General features: G+C 42.2%; 1 protein-coding gene across 2 annotated transcripts in view; it reads right to left on the minus strand.

The window, feature by feature from the left end:
- Positions 1-15,924, minus strand: part of RIBC2 (RIB43A domain with coiled-coils 2) — a 74,298-nt gene that overhangs the window by 34,168 nt on the left and 24,206 nt on the right. Inside the window, exons 1-2 of one of the 2 annotated variants that reach the window (XM_069228258.1) lie at positions 7,427-7,490; positions 2,260-2,341 (exon numbers count right to left, since the gene is read on the minus strand). Coding sequence is in view for 1 of the 2 variants with exons in the window: in XM_069228257.1 (XP_069084358.1) it covers positions 2,260-2,341 (82 nt within the window). In the remaining variant the exon portion in view is untranslated. Of the gene's footprint in view, positions 1-2,259; positions 2,342-7,426; positions 7,491-15,924 lie in introns of those variants that run through there. The other variant, XM_069228257.1, reaches the window with a different exon arrangement.

Genomic DNA, 15,924 nt, shown 5'->3' on the forward strand with positions numbered 1-15,924 from the left:
ATTTTCAACCAGAAAACGTCTAACAGAAAATGAGAGCAAATAATCAATTCATGTTTCACCAGATGACAGAATATGTGACTCACAGAGCGCTCAAGGAACCAGCCTGCAGAGAGACAAACAAACTGCTACATAGGTGTGGAGGAAATTCCTTCATACTGCTAGGGTTAAGGGAAAATGAATTGTGGGGCAAGCAGAGCTTCTTGTTTCCAGGAGATGAACTCTGTTTCCTTAAGTATGACGTGTGACAAAGGAGAGTCCCAAGCTGGTAACGTTTATCATACTAGTAACTGAAAACCGTGTCACAGCATTATGGATCTCTAAAGTGAGGTTTTCAAGCAAAGTCACAGAATTAAATTCACCTTGGGTGAACATTCTTCAAAATTATCTGGAATAGATTCCGCTTCTTGCTTCTTGATTGTGACACTGTCACATATAACATTTAACTTTTGATCTGTATTTTGAATTTTATGCTTTTGCATTCCAGCAACAGTGAAGGGAAGATTTAGTGCCTCAAGTGTAAAGCCCAAGGGACTTTTCTTAGATTCTCTTTACGTTGCTTACTTTCCATATCATTTGAATGTAGCCTTGGAGGTACTATATTAAATCAAAAAAAGAGAGGGACTGGGAGAATCATGGTCCAGTGTACAGTCTCCCAAAACTCATATACATAAATAAAGATGGTACACTGTTCCAAAGAAAACGAATTCATACAGGGCTGGGGAAAGTCAGATTCAGGAGAGCCCTCACACACCCAATAGGATGTCAAGCTTCATCACTGGGCAGTCTCCTCGTCAGACCGGTGGTGCAATGTCTGGCGGACCACCCCTGTGATGGTGGTGGTACTATACCGAAGACTGAATGCCAAAATATGGTGAGGTCTGAGATGAATACTGACTATTGGAAGCAAGGAGAGACAAAAAAAAGGGATTAAAATTGGCTCAGAACCTTAAACATCATTTTTAATGAATCAAGAATGGGTTCGGAAAGAGGTAGTGTGCCCAATCCTAAACAGATGTGGTCAACATGTTTCGTGTCTAGGTGATCAAAAAGATCCCGTGACGCTTCATCAGGCTGACCAACTGACGCAGACGGACAGCCCTTATTGAGTAAGTGACCATCCAGCACTTATTGTTGTACATTAGCATAGGAGAAGTAGTAGTTACGGTCCTGATGAAGCGTCATGGGATCTTTTTGACCACCTAGACGCAAAACATGTTGACCACATCTGTTTAGGATTGGGCACACTACCTCTTTACTTTATGTGGAGTGTAGTGGGACATTATCCCCGTTTTCACTCCCCTCACTTTCCTTTTAATCTTGGCCCGAACCCATTCTTGATTCATTAAAAATGATGTTTAAGGTTCGGAGCCAATTTTAATCCCTTTTTTTTGTCTCTCCTTGCTTCCAATAGTCAGTATTCATCTCAGACCTCACCATATTTTGGCATTCAGTCTTCGGTATAGTACCACCACCATCACAGGGGTGGTCCGCCAGACATTGCACCACCGGTCTGACGAGGAGACTGCCCAGTGATGAAGCTTGACATCCTATTGGGTGTGTGAGGACTCTCCTGAATCTACTGACTTTCCCCAGCCCTGTATGACTTCGTTTTCTTTGGAACAGTGTACCATATTTATTTAGGTACTATATTAAAGACAGATATCAAACCCAGCTATTATACTTCTCCATCAAGAAATGGTTCAGGACGAAGTGAAGGAGTTTGAATGTGTAAAACAAAGATTTGTTCGCATTCTCCAGATTAATATTAAGGAAATCCAGGAACTATAATCTTTCCAAACATAAGGAATACAACTCTGGCAAACATGAATACGTCAGTCATTAGAAATAATGCAGCTGTAATTATACAGCAGCAAATAAATGAGGTTGATAGAGCTGCTGATATTCACCTGAAGATGCTAAGGCAGTGTGGATACTGTTCCAGGTCCAACAACACAACCTGGTGCCTGTGCGTGACCTAGATTTGGGCACAGCTGTTTTCATCTTTTGTGGCCTCCCTTATTGAATACACAGTGATCAAAATGGATAACTGTAATGCACAAGGATAAGACTTTGTACTCCAGGGATTCCTCAATAGCTTTAAAGATGGCACAGTATTTAAAACATGCTAAGACGGAAATGAAGGAACACATTGGTACTATGTTCCAATACATTTATGGTTCAAATATTTTTATTGCATTTAAAAAAAAGAGCAATAAGATACATGAGAATGACACATCGTTCCAATACTTTATGACATACCATATGATTCATGCCTTTGTTTTTCATTTTGTTTTAAAATGTTACAGTCGTTCACCTGGGTGTCCAAGGCTTCTTTGTCAACCTAGAAGTGAAAGAAATCTGTTAAAACATGTATAATATTTTTCAAATGATATGAACACAGTTCTGGAACTGCATGGACGTTTACTACAACCGGAGCCATGATTAATTTATTTTTCAGCAACATTGTTCGGAAAGTGGGACTTCGGGCCACCCGGCCTGCCACAGCACTGTCATAAGGTTGTTCATGCCCATCAGGTGGCCTCCTTCCTCTTCCTTTGCCTATTTTCACACCATTGCCCTTTACATGGGTGGAAAATAGGCGCTTGGTGCAGACTCCATCTTAACCATACATGAAGTTGGTTGGCCTAGATACCCTTACACATTGCAATCCTTAGGTGTGTCGCTGAATTGAATGTACGTAAAAGAAGAGAACAGAATAACTCATTCTTGGGTTAAGGGGCTTAGAACGGAGGAAACTGGTAAGAAAGTAGTCTTTCTTTTCTTTCATTAGCATTTTAATTTCTATTCCTCAGTACAAATCTAATCCCCTCTAACCACACTCCTTCCAAGAGCTCAATTGCTCTTGAAATCATCTGAGGGACAACAATACTCATCTTGTGTAGATGGAACCGTCATTCTTTGAAAGATTTTTTTTTAGATGATGAGTTAAAGCAGCACATCAAGTGCAATGGATGGTTGTTTTAGTGCTGGGGACTTGGACAAATAAAGCGCTCATCTCTGCCTATGCACCAGGAGAAAGTTGTTTTCCGAATGATTTAGATGCTTTGGGCTGACTTTGTTTACAGAGGTGCGAGGGATATCGCCGAAACCACATGGCATAACAATTTATTTACCATTTCTTACTCTTACATGGAACCAGGGGGCCTTTCTTGGGATTAACATCGCTGATCCCTTGTGTGCTGAGATTTGCTATAAAAAAATAAAAAATACATTTTAATAAACCTTACACATTTGTTTTCTGGCTGGGTGGGTAGGACACATATAGCTTCAGTTATATAGCAGGCCCTAATTTTTAGTAGAAACTCTAAAGGGGAAGCAGCGTTGGCCATAAGGCCTGGCCTGCAGCTAGGCCCTAATGACAACCCCCTACAAGCACCCAACCTTGCACCATGCACGGCCTTCACCCATGCACAGCGGAGGTTGCCCGCAAGACCTGGCCCGCAGCCAGACCCTGAAGCCAATCCTCCCCCCCCAACCCCGCATTACCGATTGTCCCGAAGTATAACTTTTGAAAATTTCATGAAGATTCATCATGCGGCACCAAAGTCATTGGCAAAACAAAAAACGCTCAGTCTATGGACAAAATGGTCCTAACTATAACTACTTAGTGACGACCGCTACTAGGATATATTTCCTCAGTTATAGTTATACTTATATTAAGAAACTATAACTGGTTGCCCAAAGTTACTTTCCGGCATGAGTTATAGTTTCTTCAGATAAGTAAAACTGCAAGTATAACTATAACTGCTGAATGTTTATGGTTTTGTGTGGGTAAAACATCAACCTTATTGTAATGTCCATTTAACCATTTTGTTGTTTTCAGTGAATTTCTATGTTTTTTTAATGCACACGTTAATATTTCTGTCAGGTTGTGGTCAGCCAATCAGGGCCTTGTTTTTCCCCAGGATCCGAGGAGGATCCACGAATTCGCAGATCGGCTGAAAAAAGGGCAATTTTTTGCTTATTGGGGGTCCATAAGAGACCACTCCATGATACCTGTATCCTGACCCCTTATATGTTTTACACTGTTTTTCCCCACCCCACAGTTAATGCAAGAAACACAATGGTGGCCGCAACTTTTCTGTCAGGTTGTGGACAGCCAATCAGAGCCTTGCTTTTCCTCTGAATCCGAGAGTATCTGCGTCTCTATATATACAAATTTGGTTTTCATTTAATAACTAGAAAACTACTGAATGGATTTATACCAAATCACAACAAGCATTTGCAATGCAATGGGTCTTGCGTTTTCTCGAGTTAGAGCTATAAGCGTTGTAAATTCCTAACTGACTTTTTTTGCCACATAAATTGAAAATGAAAAGTAAAACAGTTGACATAAGCGATCCGATACAAAGTGCCACGGCCGCCATGTCTGAGCGCAAGAGTTATTGGCTCCCTGTGTGAATGTCTAGAAAGGATCGCAGCTGGGATGAAAGGCAAACCCAAACTGGAGGAGAGGCCATCACACGAGGTAACAGGAGGAAGTGTGACGTAGTTTGATGGCCAACAAAAATGTTCACCTAGTGAAACCGTTTGGGAGGAAACTAAGCTGACAAAGGAGGGACATTTCACAAAATGCACCAATAAAAATGAATAATTTACGACATCCACTACAAAGAACGAATAGCAGTAGTGGGTGTGGTTAAAATCCCACAGAGAGATTACAACAGGCCAGGCCCCTGCGCACTCAACCCTAATATATAAAAGGGATCGCAATGCCATGCGCTCCACAGGGGATGAAAGAGACCGACTAGTGGGGAGGAGGAGGAGGCCCCACAGCCCAAGGAGAGGGATGAGTGGAACTAACAGGGGAGCCTGGGAGAGCAGGGGGAGGAGACCTCAGCCATTAAACAAACATAAAACACAAGGAAACAGTGTTTTTTGTAAAGACACAGCACAGCAATAGAGAATAATCATTTTAAATAAACAAACTGCAACATGGTCTCCCTTCCTGACATTTTTAAATGTCTTCCTCTGTTTTGCCACTATGCATCTTTTAGTTTACTCACGGGAACTAATTAATGCAAATAAATTGGTGCCAGTGTTTAAAAATAGGTATTGAATTGTGCACGGTTTATGCATTTTTTGCAAGGCTTAGTTTGTAAATAAAAACATGCCAGTGCCCAAAACTGTCTTCTGAAACTCACAACTGCTGCCACTAAATATGCGAGAGCAAAATACTGAAGCTATGGAATACTAAATCAATGATGTGCCTCTTTAATCAATAAACAGCCACTAGTTAGCAAATTATTTTCCTTCTGGAGCTTTCTACTTAACTGTATAAAGGAAACGCAACACATAACAGTAGGCGGATGGTTTACTTTTACTATGACCAAAACAGCAGGAAACACAGTCACTGGGATATATGTTCCTGTACTGTAAAACAACCGTAATTTATAATTGAAATTCACTTTAGGCAGGAATAATATTATGCTTGCATTTTTGGAACTGCTTTATTTGAAAATAAAAATGTGCCGCAGCCCAAAGCTCTACTTTAAAACTCGCAGCTGTTACAACTCAATATGCGAGCAGGAAATACTGAAGCTGTGTAATGATGAAGCAATTTCGTGTCTATTTAAACCATTTATAGCTGTTATTGCCAATTCAGCTTACTCCTGCGGCTTTCTGTGTTCTCCCTTTGAGGCGTTTTTTTCTCTCTTCCTCCTTTTTGCCCATATGTATCTTTTGCTCAGAGACACTAATTAATGCAAATAAATAAGGGACAATGTTTTAAAAAAATTATTAAATTTTGCATGAATAATATTACACACGCAATTTTTGCAAGGCTTAATTTGTAAATGAAAACATGCCAGTGCCTATAGCTCTCCTCTAAAACTGGTGCCTGCTGCAACTAAATGTGCGAGCACAGACCACTGAAGCAATGTAGTGTTAAAGCGATTTCGGGCCTTCTTAATCGATAAACAGCCACTGATTTCCAATTTATCTTACTCCTGCAGCTCTTTGCTTTACTGTCTAAAGAAAACGCACCCACAACAGTAGGAGGATGGTTTAATTTTACTCTAACCAAAGCAATAGACATCATAGTCACTCTAATAATATATGTTTCCGTACTGTAACACAACCATAATTTATCACGGAAATTCACTTTACGCAGGAATAATAATACACTTGCATTTTTGGGTCTGTTTAATTTGTATAAAAAACCGTGCCGGTGCCCAAAGCTCTCCTCTAAAACTCACAGCTCTTACAATTTAATATGCGAGCAGAGAATACTGAAACTGTGTAATGATGAAGTGATCTCGGGACTGTTTAACCAATTTATAGCCAGTTATTGCCAATTCAGCTTATTCGTGCAGCGTTCTGTGTTCTCCCTTTGTGACATTTCTTTTATCTATTCCTTTATTTTGCCCATATGCATCTTTTGCTCTGCTCGCAGGAACTAATTAATGCAAATAAATAGGTGCCAGTGTTTAAAAATAAGTATTAAATTGTGCAAAGATAATGTTACACATGCATTTTTTGCAAGGCTTAATTTGTAAATAAAAACATGCCGGTGCCCAGAACTTTCTTCTGAAACTCACTACTGCAACTAAATATGCAAGAACAAAATACTGAAGGTATGAAATACTACGTCAAGTTTGTGCCTCTTTAATTTATAAACAGCCACTAATTAGCAAATCATTTTACTCCACTAGCTTTCTACTTTACTGTATAAAGGAAACGCACACATAACAGTAGGCAGATGAATTATTTTTACTATAACCAAAGCAGCAGGAAACACAGTCACTGGGATATAGGTTTCCAGACTGTAAGACAACCTCAATTTATGATTCAAATTTACTTTAGGCAGGGATAATATTACGCTTGCATTTTTTGAACTGCTTAATTTGTAAATAAAAACTGCCGGTGCCCAGAGCTCTCCTCTAAAATCCACAGCTTCTACAACTTAATATGCGAGCAGGGAATTCTGAAGCTGTGTAAAAGTGATCTCGTGTCTCTTTAACCCATTTACAGCCAGTTATTGCCAATTCAGCTTACTCCTGCAGCTTTCTGTGTTCTCCCTTTATGACATATTTCTCTCTCTTCCTCCCTTTACCCCATACGAATCTTTTGCTCACAGGAACATTTTCACAGTCATTGTTCCAAAATCGATCAGTGTTGTTGCCTGCAAAATCAAGAGATTTGTTTCAGTCAGTTTTTAATCACGTCCGGGTCTGCGACCCAGGAGGACCCTGCCCACTTAAAGCCCTGGATGTAATAGTACTATCATACCCTTCACATAAAGGGGAATGGGCCAAGTGAACAATCATAGTTGAGATACACCCAAGTGGAAATACTGTTTGTGCACATACTGGGTCTGTTTTTGTGTCCGATTATAATTTTGCAGTACATTTTGGAGCATAACATGCACACATTGATTTTAGGAAATTTTTGTGCACGGCATTACCTGTGTTGCACTGTTTTGCCCACACAGACATCCGCTGGTAAGACCTCTACGCTATAAACGTCCAGGCAGGGCCTGAAATAAATTACTGCTGTAAAAAACTTCAACGAACAACCTTTGCGCTAATCCCTGAAACTCGGTATGTTTAAACACCAACAAAAACACAATTCTTTGCTTAGCACCCATAGCACAAGTCGGCGTTGTAAGCAGGGGGAGGGGGTCCCGAACTATTTTTAGAAAGGAGACCCCGTTCCCCTTAGACCACGGCCGAGGGAGACTGGAAGCTGCTGGGGGCGTCACCATGTGCACAACAGCACCACTGCCGGCACATGCCGTCGTCCAATGGTGTTACATAATCTAGCACTTTGTAGTCGGCGAAAGATCTTCACAAGGATACATAACAGCTATTAACTCTTAAATTCAGTGTGCTGGTTTATTTTATATAAACGGGCAAACTGTTTAAAAATGCGATTACTGAGCACCACACATATTAAAAAAGTTGATCATTTTTACGCAAAATTTGATATTCATAGAAAATGTGTGATTTATTTTTTTTAAAAGTCAAATGCAAGGAAACAGAAGGTCATTCGCAGTCAAACCTATTGGCAAAAGTGCAATTATCCACGTAACAGCGTTGATGTCATGCAGAGCGTTCGACTACTGAACTAGAGCCCTACTCTGCTGCTGAGAGCAAGTCCTGCCTGGTGGAGCTGCATGGGGGGAGGGGCACCCACAATACAAGACACCAAAGGGAACAGTACGGAGGGGAGGGCGCTGAGGAAAACACAACCCACAGCAGCGAGCAAGATTGGCCTCAGCCAGAGCCCAGTTTCATTTTCATCAGCCAGAGTTACAGAGGGGAGGAGGAGGCCTGCCAGCCGGAGGAGAGGGATGAGTGGAACTACCAGGGGAGCCCAGATATTTTAAAAAAATAAAGCACAACGAAACAGTGTTTTTGTAAAGATACAGCACAGCAATAGAGAATGCCCATTTTGAATAAACAAACTACAACACGATCTTTACTCACCATTGATTCCTGGGGCAAGGCATGGCCTGTAGAAGCCACTAAAACAAGAGAAAGAGAGAGAGGGCGAGCTGGCCCTGAAAAAGTCCCCCTCTGCTGTTGGTTTCATGTTTACAGAGGGAGATGGGGGGGGAGGGACTGCACACACACCCACAGTGTAAGACGAACAGGCAAATACAAAAAAAAAGTCCCCTACAGAAGAGACAAACAGGACATAGCGTAATTATACAGTAGTTGGTGCTGCTCCCAAAGAGAAAATGGCATGACAAAGAGGCAGAACTGAACACTAGCAAGCAAGGATTTTAAAAGGACATTGCAACCAACAATTGAAATAGCTTTAAACTCACAGTATAAGTATGCTTAAAAGTATACAACACGTCAAATGCTTACGCTCAACCTAAAAAGGGCGCTTTTTGGACTAAGAGCTACCTTTCTGTCAAATTTGGTGTGATTCCGTCTAGGTCCTAACTATACCTACCTACTGGCGACTGTCATTTATATTTATTGAAAAAACAAAGGTTACAGAGACGTTATAGTTATAAAAACAGAATTGAAAAAAACCCATAGAAATTCAATTAAAAATACCAAAGGTTACAGGGGCGCTTACCTGAATTTACATGCACAAAACCATAGAAATTCAGCAGTTATAGTTATGGTTATCTCAAGTAACTATAACTCATGCCCTAAGGTAACTACAACTCGCAAGTCTGCCATGCACAGTTATCTCATCAATAATTTTACTGCTAATGTTATGTTGATATTTTGAATGATGTTATAAAATATGTCATGAGTGCTGTAATATCTGGGGTAATTAGAAGTGCATGGCGAGAGCACGCGTTATAGTTACCATAGAAAGTTTTGGGATGATTCATCAAGTGGTGGGCCGAGAAAAAAGGGGCATCCCAGAACTTGTTTTCTCCATTCATTTTCCCACTGGAACATACATCCTAAACCAAACAGATTTACACCAAGTTTGGCAGAAAGCTAGATCTAGGCCCAGAAGGAGTGCTTTTTGTATTTTGGTGTAAAAAGCTCGTATTTATTGGGTCGCAGAAGTTCTGCGGATTCCAACAGATCTCGAAACTGAGATCTAATTGGCTGCCACCACCTCAACCAGAAAGTGGTGACAGCCATTTTAGGACTCAGGACTCAGTCCAGTGTCCTAAAACCCCCCCACAAAAAAGCAACAAGCGGGCAGGGCAGGAATACCAGAGGTACCTGAGGTACTAGAGAGACCCTTCCTGGGGTCAAGAATGTTTTTTGTCAAACTTTGCTACAAATTTGTGGAGGATCTGCAAACAAATCTGCAGCAAAATTAAAAACAAAACGAAAAACAAGCACAGTCTCCCATGCTTGTATTTTTTTAAGCCCCCCGTTGGGCCAGGTCCCGGGGTGGAACAAATATTTATATTTTGGGAGGACGGGGGGCGCACGTGGCCCTCCTCCCCATGACGATTTTGACCCAGGTGACCCCATCCCCAGGGGACCGGCCATATAGTAAAGGGGAAGGGGTCCGCACGGCCCCCCTCCCTGGGCCATTTTTGGTCCTTGGGGAGCCCATCCTCAGAGACCGACAGAGTAGTAATGGGTTGGGGGGTCATGCAGCTGCCTCCCCGGTCGATTTCGGCCCCAGGGGTCCCATTCCCCAGGGACAGTCATATTTGAAAAGGGGGTGGGGAGGCTGCACAGCCCCTTCCCTGGCCATTTTCGGCCCTGGTGACGCAATCCCCTGGAGCCTGGCTGCATGTGCAAAGGGGAGGAACCTCCTGCCCCCTTAAATATGTTGCCGGGCCCTACGGGATGGGGTCCCCAGGTCCAAAACTAGCCCAGGAAGGTGGTCCTGTGCCCCCTACATCTGAAAAAAGCATAAGGCCCGAGGGAGGGGGTCCCTGGGGCCAAAAGCGGCCTCAGTGGGGGACGCATGCCCCCACGTCTTAATTTTAATTAGTGGCTCTTCAGGATGGGGTCCCCAGGGCCTAATGAAGCTTGGGGAGAGGGGGCACGCGGTACCACTGCCCGTATTTTTTATTGTGACCCTGGAGGGTGCGGTTCCCGAGTTCTAAGGAAATTTGGGGAGGGGGCCATGTGGCAATTGTGGCTCAAGATGCAAGGGACAACAAACACTGTACAATTACTATTAATGTGGGGTATTCAATGTTAAGATTATGATCCAAAGGACATCATCGATATTTGTAAATATGGGAGGCTACCAGTTCAGACTGCCTCTGCAATTCTGTGAAGGGAAGGAGACCCTGAGGTCGCTACACATTCCCAAGTTGGGATATTCAGCTCATTGCTTCCTACACTCCAGCCCCTGAAGGTGCCCCAGCTCGGCGGAATCCCACAACGGAGTCTCCAGTGTCAGCTACTTCCCTCCAAACCCATTTCTTCCATGGTGACCTTCCAAATATTGACCACTTGGTCTCTTGGTAATGGACGACAGGCCGGTTTGGTTTTGTCATATAACCTCCTTATATCTCCGAAAGAACCCAAAGAGTTTGCCTCCCTCCTTTCCGGTCTACAGCCACCAAGACCATCTGTGGGGTCCCCCAAGGATTCTCCCGGAGCCCCACCCTTTTCAACATCTACATGGCTCCTCTCACCAACATCCTCCGTCCCCACGGCCTCACCATCATTTCATACGCTGACGACACCCAGCTCATCATCTCCCTCACTAGGAACCCAGCTACCGCCAAGAATAATCTACACGCCAGACTCCTCGCCATGCCTGGATGACAGCAAGCCACCTCAAAATGAACCCAGAAAAAACAAAGATCATCATCTTCGGTCCCAACAAGACAGCATGGAATGACTCTTGGTGGCCCATCACCCTTGGACCACCCCCACCACCCACGCACGCAGTCTTGGCATCATACTGGACTCATCTCTCTCCATGACTCAGCAAATCAACGCCATATCAACCTCCTGCTTCAACACCCTTCGCATGCTATGCAAGACTTTCAAATGGATTCCTTTAGAAACAAGAAGAAGAGTCACCCACGCCCTCATAAGCAGCTGACTAGACTACGGCAACGCCCTCTACGCAGGGACCACAGCCAGTCTTCAGAGAAAACTCCAGCGAATCCAGAACGCAGCCGCACGTCTCATCCTCAACCTCCCTCGCCACAAACACATCTCCGCCCACCTCAGATCCCTACACTGGCTGCCCATTAACAAAAGGATCATTTTCAAAATCCTTGTCCATGATCACAAAGCCCTCCACGACACTGGACCGGCCTACCTCAACGAACAAATCAACTTCCACAAACCAACTCGACAGCTCCGCTCTGCCGACCTCGCTACAGTCCCCTGCATCCAACGCACCACCTCTGGTGGCAGATCCTTCTCCCACCTCACCGCCAAAACCTGGAACTCCCTCCTACCAACCTACGCAAGACCCAGGACCTCCTAACCTTCAGAAAGCACCTCAAAACATGGCTTTTCGAGCAATAACCCCACCCCCTCCAACGCCTTGAGACCCTACTGGGTGAGAAGTGCGCTTAAGAAATGTATTTGATTGATTGATTGATTGAAAGAGTGGAGGGATAGCTCAATGAGCTTAATGTTCCCTCTGGAACAAAGCGGTAATTGGCAGGTCACAAGTTCAAATCAGTGCAAGTTAGGTAAATTGTGTACCGTGATTGTGTATTGATAGTATCTGTTATTTACAGAATATAGAAATGTGGCATGAACCACTATAAACCAAGTTATTATAGATAGCAAAGACATTATAAATTAGTAAACAAAATAAAAAAAATATTGTAGCAGTTTCTATTCAAAATAAAATGTTTGAACATGGTGGGAATTGTATATTTAAACAGTAATCAGAATATTAAAAAGGTTTCAGTTTGTTCACATGGGCACCTCCAGGTCATAACGATCCCTATCACCTGTGAAGTCCCCCATGGTGTCATATTGTCGCCTGTAATCTTCAAACTTTACATAGAGCTGCTTATTGCTCTACTTACAGATAACTGAAGCATACAAAAAAAATGATGGAATTAATATCAGCATTGGGAAAGCAGCAGCATCCCAGTCCATCGTTATTTTGCACTCCATGCCACCTCAGTTTAGACCCAGCCACATGCAAATCACTCTTGACCCTGCTCCATTAGGAACAACAAACGGTCTGGGCTGAACTGTCAAGCCAGGTCCTTGCTGAACCAGAACACAAGCAACTCAAGACTAGTTTCACACCAAGAGGGCTTATCAGTTGGGTATGACTTGGTTCCAGTGACATAGTGTGCACAGGCCTCATGTCTAGGCATACCCTTCCCACTTAGTATTGCGCTCAAGTATACAAAAAAGTGATGAATTAAATGTCTGAATTAAGCTCAGCCACTAATAGTTACTCGGGCCCCATCCAAGTCCATTGTTATTTTGCTCCCCATGCCACCTCAGTTTTGGACCCAGCCGTACGCAAATGAGGCTTGATCCTGCTCCAATGGGAACATCCCAGAAGTACCCACTCCTCTATCTCTCCTTTGTCTAGGAAATAGTTTGTCACAGCAGGAGCAATTCCCATGTTGAAAGCCCCACACACATCCATGGAAGTAAATAGATGATCACACCTGGATATCAGGTCACTCCAATCTTAGAATACATGCACAGACCTTGAAGATATTAACAATTTCTGCCCTGTAACAAATCTCCCTTTCTTAGCCAAAATACTTGAACTCTGCACATCAACACAACCCTTACATTTCCCTGAAAAGTTTGTTAGATAAATCACAGTATTATGGAGGCTGCTATTCTGCCAATTGTTGATGGCTCTGTACATGTACACTTATTGGACAGTAGTTACTCATGTCTGCTCAACTGCTTTTACTTAAGAGAGAAATTCATCATAGTCAATCACAAAATCCCACTGAACACATGTAAGGAAAGAATTGGGATAAACTGTCCAGTTCTGAGCTGGTTTTCTCATTCTCGGAAAACCAAGCCCTTCAAATAAAATAGAGTAAAAAAACGTTCTCAAATCCCTCACTCATAGGACAAGGAGCTTCGGAGGGATCAATTCTATCTCAATCCCTCTTTAACTTGTACTTGGAACCTCTAACCTTGTTTTTTAAACACTGAAATATTTCTAATCATATTTATGCAGATGATACACATTGATACTTAGAAGTTCCCTCACTAGAGGATATTCCCCTTCTAGGGAATACCTTAAAGGACCACCAGTCCTGGATGTCAGCTCACCAACTAAAATTAAACCCTATTAAGAGTGAATTCCCATTCACACAACTTGACCACTGCCCAATCACAACATGAAACATGACTTAATAAATGTATCAGACTGCACACCTCAGATCATACAGTGTATTAAATCTCTAGGCATTACACTACATACAAATCTTAAGAAGCAATCATGCATCAAAGGTATAACAATGATTGCACCTTACCAACTTAAACTTTTAACAGGAGTTAAACTCCTTTTTCTAGAATCTGCCTTCAAAATAGAGGTAAAATCCAGAGTGACATCAATACACCACTACACAAATTCATGACTCACAGATAGCCCCAAACTACAACTGGATCCAAAGAAGGCAACCTATAACTGAAGCAGAAAATCAAATCTCAGGTGCAAGTATCACTCCATTCCTCATTGCTCTCAGTTGGATTCTGAAGGAAAAAGCATAGCAGCATGTGTCACACGCAAAGCCAGGCACCATGGCATACCAAAATATCTAGCTCAAAAACTAAATTCTTTAGAGAACGTCATGCTCTTAACTGAACTGGCTCTGTGCTATGCTGTTTAGGAAACAAGGTACAATTTGTCATTTGTTTGTAGAAATGCCCCCTCAAATTTGAACTAAATTCCTCCTATGATTTGCAGTAACCCAATATTTAAACATCACTAAAACACTTGCTACTCCAACAATATCTATATGGATAAATCACACTCTTAAGCATGTTGGCTCTCCCAAATAACAGGTGCATAGTAAATTGTTTCCCACCATGTGCATCCATTTCTTTCCACTATTGTTCATTTTCTTTGTTTATTTTTGTATGATACACTATAAAATGATTGCGTACAGTTCGCACTGAAGTTTGTTAATACACAAATTAGCTTGGTGATGTACAAAGAGATTCCATGTCTGAACTATATGCTAGTGAGTTATATGGAACCTCTCTGTCACCCTGTAAACTGCTCTGACAGCTTTTCATGTGGTATGCGCTATATACAACTATTAATAAATAAATATAAATACACAATATTTTTTGCAGTACTTTAATGTCTTTAGAAAAATGTACAAATTCCGCAATGGTAAATGGTTAAATGTAGCCCAGATATCCTGATAAATGGTGTTCCAGTTTTGATCACAAGATAGGCAAAGGAACAGCTGCAGAGTCTTGCCCTCTTCATTTTGGAAACCTGGAAAAATTTGGCAGAGGCAAATGAAGAGCTCTGGAGGGGACATACCTGGAAAAAGAATCAGAAGATAGATACAGGCAGGATGATGAACATGCCTGCAACACAGGCAGAGGGCATTAATGATAGAGCATTTGGCCACAGAAAGCCAGCGCAAAGAGGTCATGTGATGGGAAATGGATGAACGTGCTAGGGGGTCATGAATAAGACGTGCTGCAGCATTTTGAGTCAGCTGCAGTCACAATATCTATTAATCACTTTTTTGTGTCCTTTATTGTGTTGCTCTAAGTGGGACGGGTATGCCCGGATGTGGGTCCCATATATTCTGTGTCCAGGAACTGCCTGATGACCCTAACTAGTGTGAAGCCAGACTTGGTTTGCTTGTGTTTGAAGGCAGTTTGGATTGGATTGTTCCCACTGAAGCAGGGTCAAGACTGATTTGCATGTGGCTGGGTCCAAACTGAGGTAGGATGATGGTCAAAATAACAAAGAGCCAGAATGAGCCCTGAGTGACCACCAGTGGCAAAGATTAATTAAATCATTCCATTCACCACCTTTTTGTATACTTTACTGCTGTATCAGGAAGGCCAGAAGTCCAAGACAGAACGAATTAAAGTAATCTGGACAAAATTATGGTTTGACAAGCAGCCAGAAGGAGGAATACAACCTTGGGTAGATAATAAAAACAGTTTGTGCCTCGTCTTGAAAAATACTGAAACCATAAAATTGCAGAGTCTTGTGTGCCAATCTGGAAAACAAGAGCAGTCCTTCCTACATGAGCTAGAATAGCATGATGATTTTTTCAGAATGCCAATAGTAATGTTTCAGTCCTATAAGGTAGTCTGAAGTCAAACTGCATATGGTTGTATTCTAAAAATTTAGTTAGGCAGCCATTTACTTACTTTTCCAACATTGTGGTAGAAAAAGGGAGCAATGAGATGTGAGGAACGTTGCTCATGAACTAGGGATTCAGAATAGAGATTACCAATATATATTTCCCTTCACATGGAATGATTTATTATGAAAGAGAGATATTGCACGCGTCTGCTATCACTGAAGCGATCATATCCAATGCCTTATTGTAGGAGAAACACCTTTTCTGTG

Source organism: Pleurodeles waltl, chromosome 4_1 (genome assembly GCF_031143425.1).
Source record: "Pleurodeles waltl isolate 20211129_DDA chromosome 4_1, aPleWal1.hap1.20221129, whole genome shotgun sequence".
Lineage (NCBI taxonomy): Eukaryota > Metazoa > Chordata > Amphibia > Caudata > Salamandridae > Pleurodeles > Pleurodeles waltl.